This window comes from Solanum verrucosum, unplaced genomic scaffold (assembly GCF_900185275.1).
Source record: "Solanum verrucosum unplaced genomic scaffold, falcon-dt-bn FXZP01000253.1, whole genome shotgun sequence".
In the NCBI taxonomy this organism is placed as follows: domain Eukaryota; kingdom Viridiplantae; phylum Streptophyta; class Magnoliopsida; order Solanales; family Solanaceae; genus Solanum; species Solanum verrucosum.
The window spans coordinates 798577-810774 of record NW_026019984.1 but is presented as its reverse complement, the minus strand read 5'-3'; the positions used below and the strand labels follow the sequence as shown (position 1 = coordinate 810774).

General features: G+C 31.8%; 2 protein-coding genes across 2 annotated transcripts; one reads left to right on the top strand and one right to left on the bottom strand.

Annotated features, from left to right (window-relative positions):
* The first annotated feature begins 1652 nt into the window (after positions 1-1652).
* Positions 1653-3237, top strand: LOC125818325 (agamous-like MADS-box protein AGL29). The gene is made up of 2 exons (XM_049497862.1): positions 1653-1665; positions 2696-3237. The coding sequence occupies exons 1-2, from the start codon at positions 1653-1655 to the stop codon at positions 3235-3237; spliced, it is 555 nt and encodes a 184-aa protein (XP_049353819.1).
* A 2890-nt stretch (positions 3238-6127) lies between these two features.
* Positions 6128-11537, bottom strand: LOC125818361 (P-loop NTPase domain-containing protein LPA1 homolog 2-like). The gene is made up of 7 exons (XM_049497883.1): positions 11351-11537; positions 9972-10279; positions 9440-9521; positions 8222-8620; positions 7382-8122; positions 7088-7201; positions 6128-6787 (listed from the first exon to the last, which is right to left on the bottom strand). Exons 1-7 carry the CDS (start codon positions 11507-11509, stop codon positions 6389-6391), a joined length of 2202 nt encoding a protein of 733 aa, XP_049353840.1. The 5' UTR covers positions 11510-11537; the 3' UTR covers positions 6128-6388.
* Positions 11538-12198: the final 661 nt, after the last annotated feature.

Below are 12198 nucleotides of genomic sequence, written 5' to 3'. Positions count from 1 at the left end.
TCCCCACCCTGCAACACACCTCATCTTCACCCCACCATCCCACACCTCTACCTCCACATTACCGATCCCTACCTCCAATAATATCTGTCTAGACTATATACAAATGTTTCTAGACTAAGATCAAAGATTAATTAGACACATTACATGTTGTATACAAGAAAATGGACTTTGATACTTAAGAGCATTTGGCTTAGTTTTTTTCTTTGTTTTTATTCCCTTACGTCCACATATATATAAAGTGAAAGGAAGCAGAAACAGCAGTGGTACGTAGTACTAACTGGTCCATAATCCATTATATTTAGATTGGGGTGGGGGGGGGGGGGGGGGTTGTGGTCCATTGATTTGAAAAAGAGATGACAATACCAATAAGGTCATTCTAGGAGATTTTGTAGTACATATTTAAATCCTTTATGTCTAAAGGCATTTGATATTAGTATACTACTTTTTCCAGCCATACAAATATTGAGGTACATTTTATATATATATATACATACATACATCCAAGTTATTTAAAATAATATAATACTAATAATAATAATAATTCCAAAGATCGTGATGTTGCTATTAAAGGAAGAACTAGATCAAGCATGGCTAAAATTAGCGTAGAAATTAATCTCTCTAATAAATCGAGACTGAATAATCATGTGTATGGGTCTGGCTGCAAAATAATACTAATTATTTTGCTACAAGGATATGATCAAAAGATTGAATATGAAGGGGTACCCAAATATTGTAACCATTGTAAATATAGACTATGATCATTAATATTCTCTTAATTATGCAAATTGTTTTGCGGCAAAAAGATTTTATCATGGTTAAATTGTAATTAACGAATATAAAAAAGCGTATTTATATAGATAAAAGATTAAATTACCTTATAGACATATATCCATACCCATATTTTAAAATAATTACATATATTTTCCAATTTCCACTAATTAAGATTTCGTATCATGTTTTAAGTTAGATACATAGAGATATATCATTGTCTAAAAACAAGCATAGATTAGAATAATTGAATATCTGAAAGATTATGTATCCCGCAGTTAACACCTTCATCTTAATCAATCTGATTTATCTCATCAACCTCCCTAAATTAGTGTAATTTGTGTCGTTTACCCTAGATAAAATCATCTCATTATTTGATGAAAATGAACTAGGATAACAAAAAATTAAAACAATTTATGTGTTAGTTAGACTAGGTATATTATATAGAGTTATTTAGACACACTATAACTATTTATTATAATACATGATTCACAATCAATAAACAAAATTAGACTAGGTATATATCATATAGAATTATTTAGACACACTATAACTATTTTTATTTAGCTTTGTGAATATTTTTTTTCTTTTATCATATTCTCAAGTGTTATAAGCTTCCTTACTATACCGTAAATTACATAACAAAAGTTAGTATTTCATATTATCATAAAGATATTTACATTGATATTCCTACATAATATCATTGATATAGAACCGTAGAAGAAAAATATTTCATCAGAATTTTTATATTTGAACTCTTATTATATCAAAATCACTGATTTAAGATCCTCTTTTATATATATAAATTTAAAAAATAAAATTGTGTGCAGTTTTTAACTATTTGAAAAAAATATTTTGAGAGCAAATACAAAAATTTGTATTTAATGTGTGGGGACAGTTGGTGGAAATGGAATAAAGCTTTTGGGATTTGTTACCTTACATAGAAAATAGAATAGTTAATTTGTTTCCTTATTATATCATGGAAACAAATATTATGAGATGGTATTACTACTTACCTTACTTCTTAAATTCACTTTTTTTATATTAAATTACTTACCTTACTTCTTAGATATACTTTCTTTATATTAAATTACTTACCTTACTTCTTCGATTTACTTTCTTTATATTATATTACTTACCTTACTTCTTAGATTTGCTTTTTGTCTCAATGTTGTTTTTTTCCCTATAAATTCAACTGTTAAGTTATTATTGTTTACAAGTTACAAATCAACTATTATATTGAAGGAGTGCATTCTGAGTTATCAAGTTTTGAGCTAGGTATGATTAATATTCTACCTTTGTTTTGTATGTTTTTCTTATATATTATTATTGTTGATATTTTTATTTTACAAGTATAATATTTTTATATTAGTAATTCTTAGAATTTTTTTTGATTTAGAATCAATCTGATTTTTCAAAAAGAGAAAGAAAGAGCAAGTGATTACTTGTTCTTTAATAAACGAGTAATAACCAATTAGACTTAATTACTTTTCAAATACACATATTATTAATAGAATAATGTTAATTGTACTATCTGTTAATTTAACCAAAATGAGTTTTTGAAAAAACTAACATTGATAAAATCTTATTTAAGATCAACAAGGTTTCAAGAGAGATTGAATGTATTGAATTAATTATATTTTCTATTGAAAAAAATTTACTAAAACAAATGGATTACAAAAAAAATGACTTCACATTTAAGACAACTAAAAAACTAGACTTTAAATTAAAAATATATATGAAGATTTTCTTAAGAAAATAATTTAGGGCTTTTCTCTAAAATTTGGCTTTAGATTCAACTCTTAGTTGGCCCTTGGAACTAACCTAAACTATTTTTGTTTGTGTGTTATTCTAGTTCATTTTCATCACTATTTATACGTTTTGATATTGAGAACCAACATTACAAAATTTTACTTTCTTATATCAGGTTTAATCATGGCAAGGTCTGGCCGCAAAAAAATTCGTATCGAGAAGATACAAAATAAAAAGAAAAAGAGTGTGACATTCTCTAAAAGGCGTACTGGCCTTTTTAAGAAAGAAACTGAGCTCTCCGCACTTTGTGATAGTCCAAGTGCTATGGTGATTTTTTCCCCTGATGACAACAAATCTACCGTATACTCAATTGGATATCCATGTGTCAATTCAATTATGGATAAGTTTATGGAGGTGAATCCTCCAACAAACATTGATAACACTAACTCCCTCACTGTACATCATAAAAATGCTATTAGAAAGGTGGGTTTGGAGCTAATCGAGATTAATAGAAAGCTTGAAGAGGAGGAGAAACGCAAGAAAAGGCTTGACGCCACAGGACATTCATATGAAAATTTGAATTCTATGCAGTATCAACAATTGATCGAAACTATTGAAATCAAATTCCTGGAAACGGAATGCATAGCTATCCAACTAAAGGAGTGTAACATGCCATTTCCCTATAGTACATTCGGAGATGCCTTGGCTCCTAAATAAAAATTTTCGTTCTATTTCAATGTTAAACTATTTAAATTTTGTTAAATTTGTATTATGCTTTTTATGAAATAAAATAAACATGTTTTTTGTTTGGTATGTTGTAATTTGTTATTCATTAATATTAAATTTGATATGTAAGTGTTTAAAGCAGAATAGTTATAAAAAAAGGAATAACAGAAATAAAATCTTGTCAAATAACTTTAAAACACTCTCATACACTAATATGATACATTATAAATTAGTACAACAAATTTTGTATCTTACTTTTAGTTTAACCACCTGATTATTAATTAATTTATTTAATTTTCTACACTTTGTCTTTAATACTTTTTTTTTTATTCTTAGATGTTTGTATATTTAACAATTTGAAGAACGTCCAAATTAATTACTTCTACACCTAAAGTAAATGCACACAAAAATTATACTTCAAAATATGTATAGTCATTATATATTCTCGTTAATCAGAAAAAAATATAAATAAATATTTGGATTGTGACATTCATAATTCACGTTCTAAACATATTAATGTATGATACAAACTAAATAATATTACTTTATTATAAACATTAAATTTCAATATTATTAGCAATAGATTCAAATCATTTTTATAAGCAAATCAATTATAAAACAGTAACTAATTAGACTTCGCATCTAAAAAAAATAGAAAAGTAGATTTTTTAATAAAAGTATATATGATGAAAAAAAAAATATTAAGGCTCTTCACTTTCGCTTTAAGCCCCGGATACTCTATACAATCATTGATAGTACCACAAAAAAAAAAATATTCATCAATTTTCATGTTTGAACTCTTATTCTGCCAAAATCTAATGTAAAGGGAAAAAAGAAAAAATTTAATACAAAATTGAAAATTCAAGATTTTGTAGCTCCAAAAATTTCTCAACGACGATAAAAAAATTATATCCTAAAGCCTATAAGGACCTTAGTTAACTATTTGAAAAAATATTTTGAGAGCAAATACAATAATTTTTATTTAATGTGTGGGGACAATTGGTGGAAAATGGAATTTGTTACCTTACATGGAAAATGAAATAGTTACTTTGTTTCCTTATTATATTATGGAAACAAATAATATGAGCTGATATTATTACTTACCTTACTTCTTAGATTCACCTTTTTATATATTATTACTTGACTTACTTCTTAGATTTACCTTCTTTATATTAAATTACTTACCTTACTTCTTAGATTTACTTTCTTTATATTATATTACTTACCTTACTTCATAGATTTATTTTTTTGTCTCAATATTGATTTTTTTCCCTATAAACTCAACTGTTAAGTTATTATTGCTTACGAGTTACAAAGCAACAATTGTATTGAAGGAGTGCATTTTGAGCTATCAAGTTTTGAGCTAGGTATAATTAATATTCTACCTTTGTTTTGTATTTTTTTTCTTATATATTGTTATTGTTGATATTTTTATTTTATAAGTTATAATGATTTTATATTAGTAATTATTAGAATTTATTTAATTTAGAATCAATCTGATTTTTCAAAAAAGAGAAAGAAAAATCAAGTAATTACTTGTTCTTCAATAAACAAGTAATAACCAATTAGACTTAATTCTTTTTCAAATACATATATTATTAATAGAATAATGTTAATTGTTTCCTATCTGTTAATTTAACCAAATAAGATTTAGAAAAAACTAACATTGATAAAATCTTATTTAAGATCAACAATGTTTCAAGAGAGATTAAATGTATTAAATTAATTATACCTATTGAAAAAAAAATTGCTAAAACAAATCGATTATAAAAAAACAATTAATGACTTCACATTTAAGAAAGCTAAAAAACTAGACTTTAAATTAACAAATATATGAAGATTATTTTAAGAAAATAATTTAGGGGTTTCTCTCTCAAATTTGGCTTTAGATTCAATTCTGAGTTGGCCATTGAAACTATCCTAAACTATTTTTGTTTGTGATAATTTGTTATTCATTAATATTAAATTTGATATGTAAGTGTTTAAAGCACAATAATTATAAAAAAAGGAATAATAGAAATAAAATCTTGTCAAATAACTTAAAAGTACATATGATCTCATTTTAATAAAATGAACTCTATGGTGCTCCTTTACCTACATCCGTTTATTAAAGAAATTATTCCTATACTTTATTGAGATAGATGGAACTTTCCCTCTAAAGATAAATTTTATTTTTCATGAATAACTCGAATGCTCTTCTTTCTGACAATAATACCAAAATATCAAATTGACACAATCAATTTTATCTTTATTTTGATACTTATGTACCCCTTTTACATTGAATTTTTAATAAAACCCAATTGGGTCTAGTGTAAGAATTGTTAGGTATACACAGAGTCTGGTGTACTAAACTCCAACTATACATGTGATCTAGAAAAAGATCGAACCACATTAGTTCTTGTGTACAATCTCATATACAATACAATCATTGAAGGTCTCAACAACAGCAAACTCCATGTAAGTCCCTATAAGTGGGGTTTGAAGATGATAAAATCTATGCAAACCTTGCCCTTTTCTCGTGAGGTCGTTTCCGATAGACCCTAGACTTAAAATAAAGTATGTCCAAGCAGTTAGGAAAAGGAAATGCATAATTGAGAACAGCAGCAAATCATTTAAGGTCTCATATATCAAATAGTGGCTGCCAGGGGTTGGAGTGAAGCATTCATTTCAAGTTATTGAGATGGAATACTCAATAACTACGTTGGAAGTGTCATAAATAATGACAGTAATGGAACTTCATATGAAAATGAACGTAAATTCGAGAATTTACAACGACGACAGACCTATATTAGTGTGAGAGAATTGTTATGCCATCGAAGATCTGACCATAGTAAGCTATAAAATCTACGTAAAATGCATAATGATGGCTGGTTAACATATTTTCTTAACCTGTTAGATGAAAAGAAGTTTTTCAGCGTACTGGACAAAGTAAACAACACATAATAAACAGGCATTCTCTGGCATAATTTATGCAGATGCACTTTCTATACACAGAGGTAATACCTCTTTCCGGTAGTTTCACAGAGCTAAAAACAAAGACAGGTTCTACGCAAAGTCAAAGACGAAAGAAAGAAGGCCACAAGGGAAGCAAGAAACCATGCTTCAACTGCACAAAAGGAAACAATAAAACAAACCTACGCTGTTACCTAGACATTCCTTCCGGGATGGTGGAACCATTTATCAATGCCCCATGCTTCCCCAAGGTTGGAATGCTGTTAGAACGTTTCTTTACTCGAATGTTGCCAGAGGTTGGGACTCTCTTCTCGTTCTTCTCTTTGAGAAAAGAAGTGTAGTTCCCGAGCGGTAGCTCCAAAATTACAGCACTCTTACTTCTGAAAGATTGGTCGATGCTCTTCCTATACGTCTCGAAACCTTCAGTTAGCTGGTCCCCTGAAACAGGTACAACCTTAGTACTCAACTCCGACTTATTGTATATTTCTTCATTAACATCAGTCATATAACCATCTTCTTGAATATCTAGCATGGCAAGATCATCATACTCCTCATCTGATTTAGTAGATTCCTCATCCACTGAGCCTTCCTGTGTGCATAGCAGCAAAGAGGTTGATTATTAAACAACAACAAAAAATTAGCGTTAAATCCCCAGTTGCTAGTTGAAAATCAATGAAACATGGGCTTCAAATTAATTCAATGGAACTTGGCACGACAAGTATGATGGTTAGGCAAGAAAGAGGATTTGAATACAGTCGCATATTCACTAAACAAACCAAAATGTATGATCTTAATAATTAGTTAAGACCTAATCATCTAGAAATGACATACTTCCAACGATATGTAGCAGCTTCCTGATGACATCAAGTATATAAATCATTCAACATACCTCCTCATCAACTCGTTTGGAACCATCATCACTAAGATCCTCGTCACTGTCTCTTTCAAGTGGTTCATCAACCTCTTCGTCATCACTACCATGCACTGATTGTTCCTCTTTGAGCTGTAATTATCGTGAAAAATGGGAATGCATCAAAGAACTTATGGAACTAAATGGAAGACACAAGTAAATAAGTAAAGAAATATATACGACCTCCAAACTCCATAAACCAAAGGCTAATACAGAGAAAAGTGTGCATTATACATTTAGTTTATGGAAACCCATCAGAACTTCTAGGCATACCTCTTTTGCATGTGCTTCAGGCAACCTTGGTGAGCTGCAGCAAGAGGAATAGTACCTGCTGCCATTGTCCGTCAGCTCACCCCTCGATTCATCTACACTACTAGCATGACTGGTACCACCAACATCACTGGGCCAAGCACTGATCCCAAAATGGCCAAATTGCAGATTAATAGGTTCAGCCTTGCCAATCTGCAGTGGTCCATACATAGGGGTCCCTATTCCACTCGCAGCGGAGTGATCCATAATAGGCTTGCCATCATTGCCCAAGGTGTAAACTGGCCAAGCTTTTGCTACTGATCCATCATTGTTCAGAAGAGCCATCAAGTGCCTAGAAGAACCTTTTCTTTGAATCAGTTGAAACATTCCCTTAGAGCTCACACAATTGGCAGCACACTGGTTTCTGTATTCCTCATCAATGACGACAACCGTATTTGTGACTGGATCATACAGTTGCTCCCCTGCATCACGCCTCCGTAGGCAACCGAAGACAGTGGCATGAATGGCTGCCACACTTTTATCTACGTTGGTGTTGTTAATCTTTGGCACCAAATGCTTGTCAGCTCTGTTACAGAGATATTCTTGTATTGTCCGGATGTTTCGAATATATTTAACATACTTGTTTTTAGCAGGATCAAGAGTCATGTACTTCGCACGTACTGCAAACCTTTCTAAATGTTTTTCCTCATTTGCAATGTAAACCATAAAAGGTATGACTGACGGATGCTTCTTCATTAGTCCCATCTGCAGGTATAAGAAAAAATCGGCTCCAACTTAGCCACCACACAAGAAAGTCCCTCCAGGTAAAAAGCAAAATATGCAATATTTAAAATTAATTATTACCACAAAATTAAGGCTCAAATGAACACCCTCCACAACGACTGATTCTTTCCGGTCTTCCCATGCAGTTATTAGCCTATCAAGACTATCAATTACCATCTCACTCTGTGCCTTAAATCCTTCAACTGCCATTTCTCTGGAACTAATCAAATCAACAGCATTTGAAATCCGCACAGGTGGAGATTTTACACCTTCTTTTTGTATTGGTGGGGTTGAAATTCCAGCTAACTTCTTCGCCCTTTTCTTCGCTTTAGCTTCAGAAACAGCTACAGGATCCAAATATTCCCCTGCATGGTAGGTTGAAGCCCAAAGTAAAGGGTTTTGCTTTTCATCTACAAAACTCCTCATCATATGTCGAATGGAGTCAGTGGACACCACAGTCGTTATACCCAACCTGCTTCCCTGTGAAGATAAATGGAGAAGAAAATCATACATCTCATGTCCCAATATACACGGCAATCTTCCATTTCAGGAGATTTAACATACCACAATAATACACGCCTCACGTCCCAATTTATAATTTTTTGAGATCATTCCACCAAAGATATTTTACTTATTTTATTGAGTTTTCTCACATAGGTTCAAATTCATTTAAACCAAATCAAATTTGAACCTTTGATATGATATTTTCTCTATCAAACTCCATGTTACTAAAAGTGATTGCTTTACCGCTTAAAGCAATGAGAAGCTAGGGATTATGGCTTCATGGGTGAAGTCGTTTGCTTCAAAGAATTACTGCAAAATAAACCTAACAAAAGACAAATGGTTCTTTGGATCACAACTTACAGTAGTTGGACTAATATCGGCATTATTGTATCTCAGAAACTGAAATCAATTATTTTGTTAGCAATTTGATTATCATAGTACAATATTACATACATGTTTGGTATTGTTTGATTTTCATAAATTATGCACTTCAACTTCGTATATGGAATTTTTTATTTTCCCATAAATTATGCACTTCAATTAAAAAACTGCACGGCATTTCACTTTTTACTGGTCACTTCAAAGCCCCACGAGCTTTGTAGCTTTTTTTGCATCTTTTGCTTGTAACAGATCAAACTAACTTTTCAATTAGTACATTAATATTTTCTTCCATCGTCACTTGGTATAGGACATACGCCAGATTAATATCAAGAGTCAATTAAATGGGACTGAGGGATTATGACATGAAAAATTAGGAGGTTAGTACAACAGCCAAGGCTATGAGAGAACTTATACCAGCAAAGCAGACAATGTAGATTTGCCACAGCCACTAGTCCCACACAATAGAACAGTTACAGATTCTTTTCTTTCTCGGATCCTGAAACATAGCAACAACTCTGTGAAAAATACAGAACAAGGTACACTGAAGAAAAATATCAGCAAAATGAGCACATCATCAGCTTCCTATATCAATCACCATGGACAGACGAATTAATAGGGCCATTATTCCCCTAACTTAAGAAGTGACTTAAAATGGAAACTTCTATTTTGCTTCTCTTACAACTTGGAGATTTCAGCTAAAACTTTTTCCAGATTAGGCTAAAGAATGACCAATATCTCAGAAAAGATTGGTTTCTTTTCTAAGTGGCTGCATACTAATAAAAACATCACCATATAAGTTAGGGGAGAAGGATGTGCTACAAAACAAGAATTCCCATGCGCTCCCCGTGTCGTTTTATAAATAGGTGTGATATTTTTTTATTTTCAGTGGGGGTACGAACAGTGAAACACACCTCGTAATACCAAGGGAGAGACAGCAGAACCTCACCTGCAAGCTAAAATTAAATCAGCCCTCTGGTTGGGGCCCATATACTTGTATTCGGTTAAAGCATCACAAACAACATCTAGGAAAGTCCCTCTCTTGACAATGACTGTCGTGCGCCTTTTGTACAACTCAAAAGGTATGCTGCTCTCACTTTGATTGTTCCCTTTATCCATGAATGCATTCATAAAGGTACTGGACTCTCTATGATGAAGTCCTTTAGAGTTATCCTGTCCCAGTTGTGCTCTATCTGCTGAAACCAACTTATCACCCATACATTCACTTCTCATTTTGTCAAAAACTGTTCTGCTTATCTGTTCATGCAAACAAACAAAAAAAGATATAGTAATTAAAGAGCCTAAAATTTATATGTTCTAGAAGAATTTGGAAGTCACAATGCAAAAGAATCCTCTCAAGAACATCAAACAATGGACTAGTCGAATCTTATAAAAGCGAACTCTCATCAGCAGGGTAAAAACAACCATTCTTGCCAATCCGTAAAAGCAGAATCCCAAGTGAGACTTAATGTCCTTTAAGAAGGATACAAAAAAAATTACGTTGCTCAGATCCTCCAAAAATGACAGCGCACACACGTTTAATCCTCCAAAAAAAGCACAAATCTTGAGAGGATCCGACAATAACCTCACAGCATTATATGAACACAGAATTTTTGTATCTACTAAAAAGGAATCTCAAATCTCATTAAAATTCTGCTTTTAAGGATAGGCAAGAATGAGTTTCTTGGCAGCATTTATGGCTGATCCAATTCTCAAGCATATAATTTTAAAATAACACATTACACATGAGCTTTAAAACAAGAAGGCATTAATTTCATTCACTGGCAGAACACAATTTTTAGGGGAAAAAACTCGACTTTACCAAGATAGTCATTAATCTAACTTTCAAGCTTCAACCTTTTTTAAAAAAACAATAGATAGACCAGATATATACTTGATTAGACTTCCTTTTCATAACTGATCAGTTTGATATTGGCAGCTCACAGAACAAAGGAAAAATTGTTAACATCCCAACAATACTTTTACCATAATCAATTAGTGAGACTAACAATTATGAATGAGCAAGTTAAACAGTAAGGAACGAAAAACATTCCAAATACAAAACCAAAAACAGTACTCCATCCGTTTCAAATTATTTGACATATACTCCTTTTTAATCTATTTCAAAAAGAATTACTTTTTACTTTCCTGGCAACTCTTTAATCTGTTTTAAAACATTTTGATACATTCTACACATCTTCCGTTTAAAACCTGACCAAACCAGACAAACAAAACAAATTGAAACGAAGAGCATAAATCAGATCATAAAGACTGCACATTCTCAAAATAAATACCACATAAATCACCAAACCGAGAAAACAAAATCACCTTAAACGCATGTCGAGGTTTACATCCCATAAGTTGCAGAGTACTCTGCAGAACAGAACGCGTATATCTAAAAGAGTCTTTCCCTTGATCTCTCTTCTCCTCCACCTCCTCATCATCTACTACCACTATATACAACAGTTTCGTTACCTCTGTAGCCATTTCCTAACAATCACAAAACCGAAAAAAAACCTCAATCTCCGAGCCAAAAAAAAAAAAAAAAACAATGCATATACTAAATCGTCATCCGTACATCATCGATCATCAATTACAGAAAACAACAACAAAATCAGATACATTATAACAAAACGATTCTAATTCTAATAATAATAATAATGCCGGTTACTACGATTGATGAAATTGAACCTGGAAAGATGAATTCGGAGTCGTTTTCGTCTGTATATATCAAAATCGGCGATGACGACGACGGCGGTGGTGTACGGCGGCGGCGGCGGCGGCGGTTTAGGGTTATAACAAACCGGAGATTGATGAAGATGAAGAGAGGAATTTCCAACGCGATCTCGCCATAACAACTTTGCTGGGTTTTTCTCCACGCATCAAAACACGAGTGCATACACGACTACCCCTTTCTTCTCTATTTATAGTAAAAATATAAAATAAAAACAACAAAAAAGATCCTACGGGTCGGGTCGGGTTAAAATACCGGAGCGATAATGAGTTGGTGTTCACACGTGAGAAGGAACAGAAAGCTGTGGGTACCCACCTCTTTGCCTATTTATAGTAAAATCCTTTCGTCTCTATTAATGTAAACGTATTTATCTGAGCATGAAATTTAAGAAATAAAATGAATATTCTTTTAATCTTTGTGAAAAAAAATGAGTATTTAATAA

What these genes read in the sequence shown, in the direction of transcription:
- LOC125818361 (XM_049497883.1), bottom strand. Translation starts at nt 11,509, where the DNA reads ATGGCTACAGAGGTAACGAAACTGTTGTATATAGTGGTAGTAGATGAT. An exon ending in CTACATTGTCTGCTTTGCTG is followed by an intron (nt 8,621 to 9,439) that starts GTATAAGTTCTC and finishes TTATCTTCACAG; the next exon opens with GGAAGCAGGTTGGGTATAAC. An exon ending in CCAAACGAGTTGATGAGGAG is followed by an intron (nt 6,788 to 7,087) that starts GTATGTTGAATG and finishes CTATGCACACAG; the next exon opens with GAAGGCTCAGTGGATGAGGA.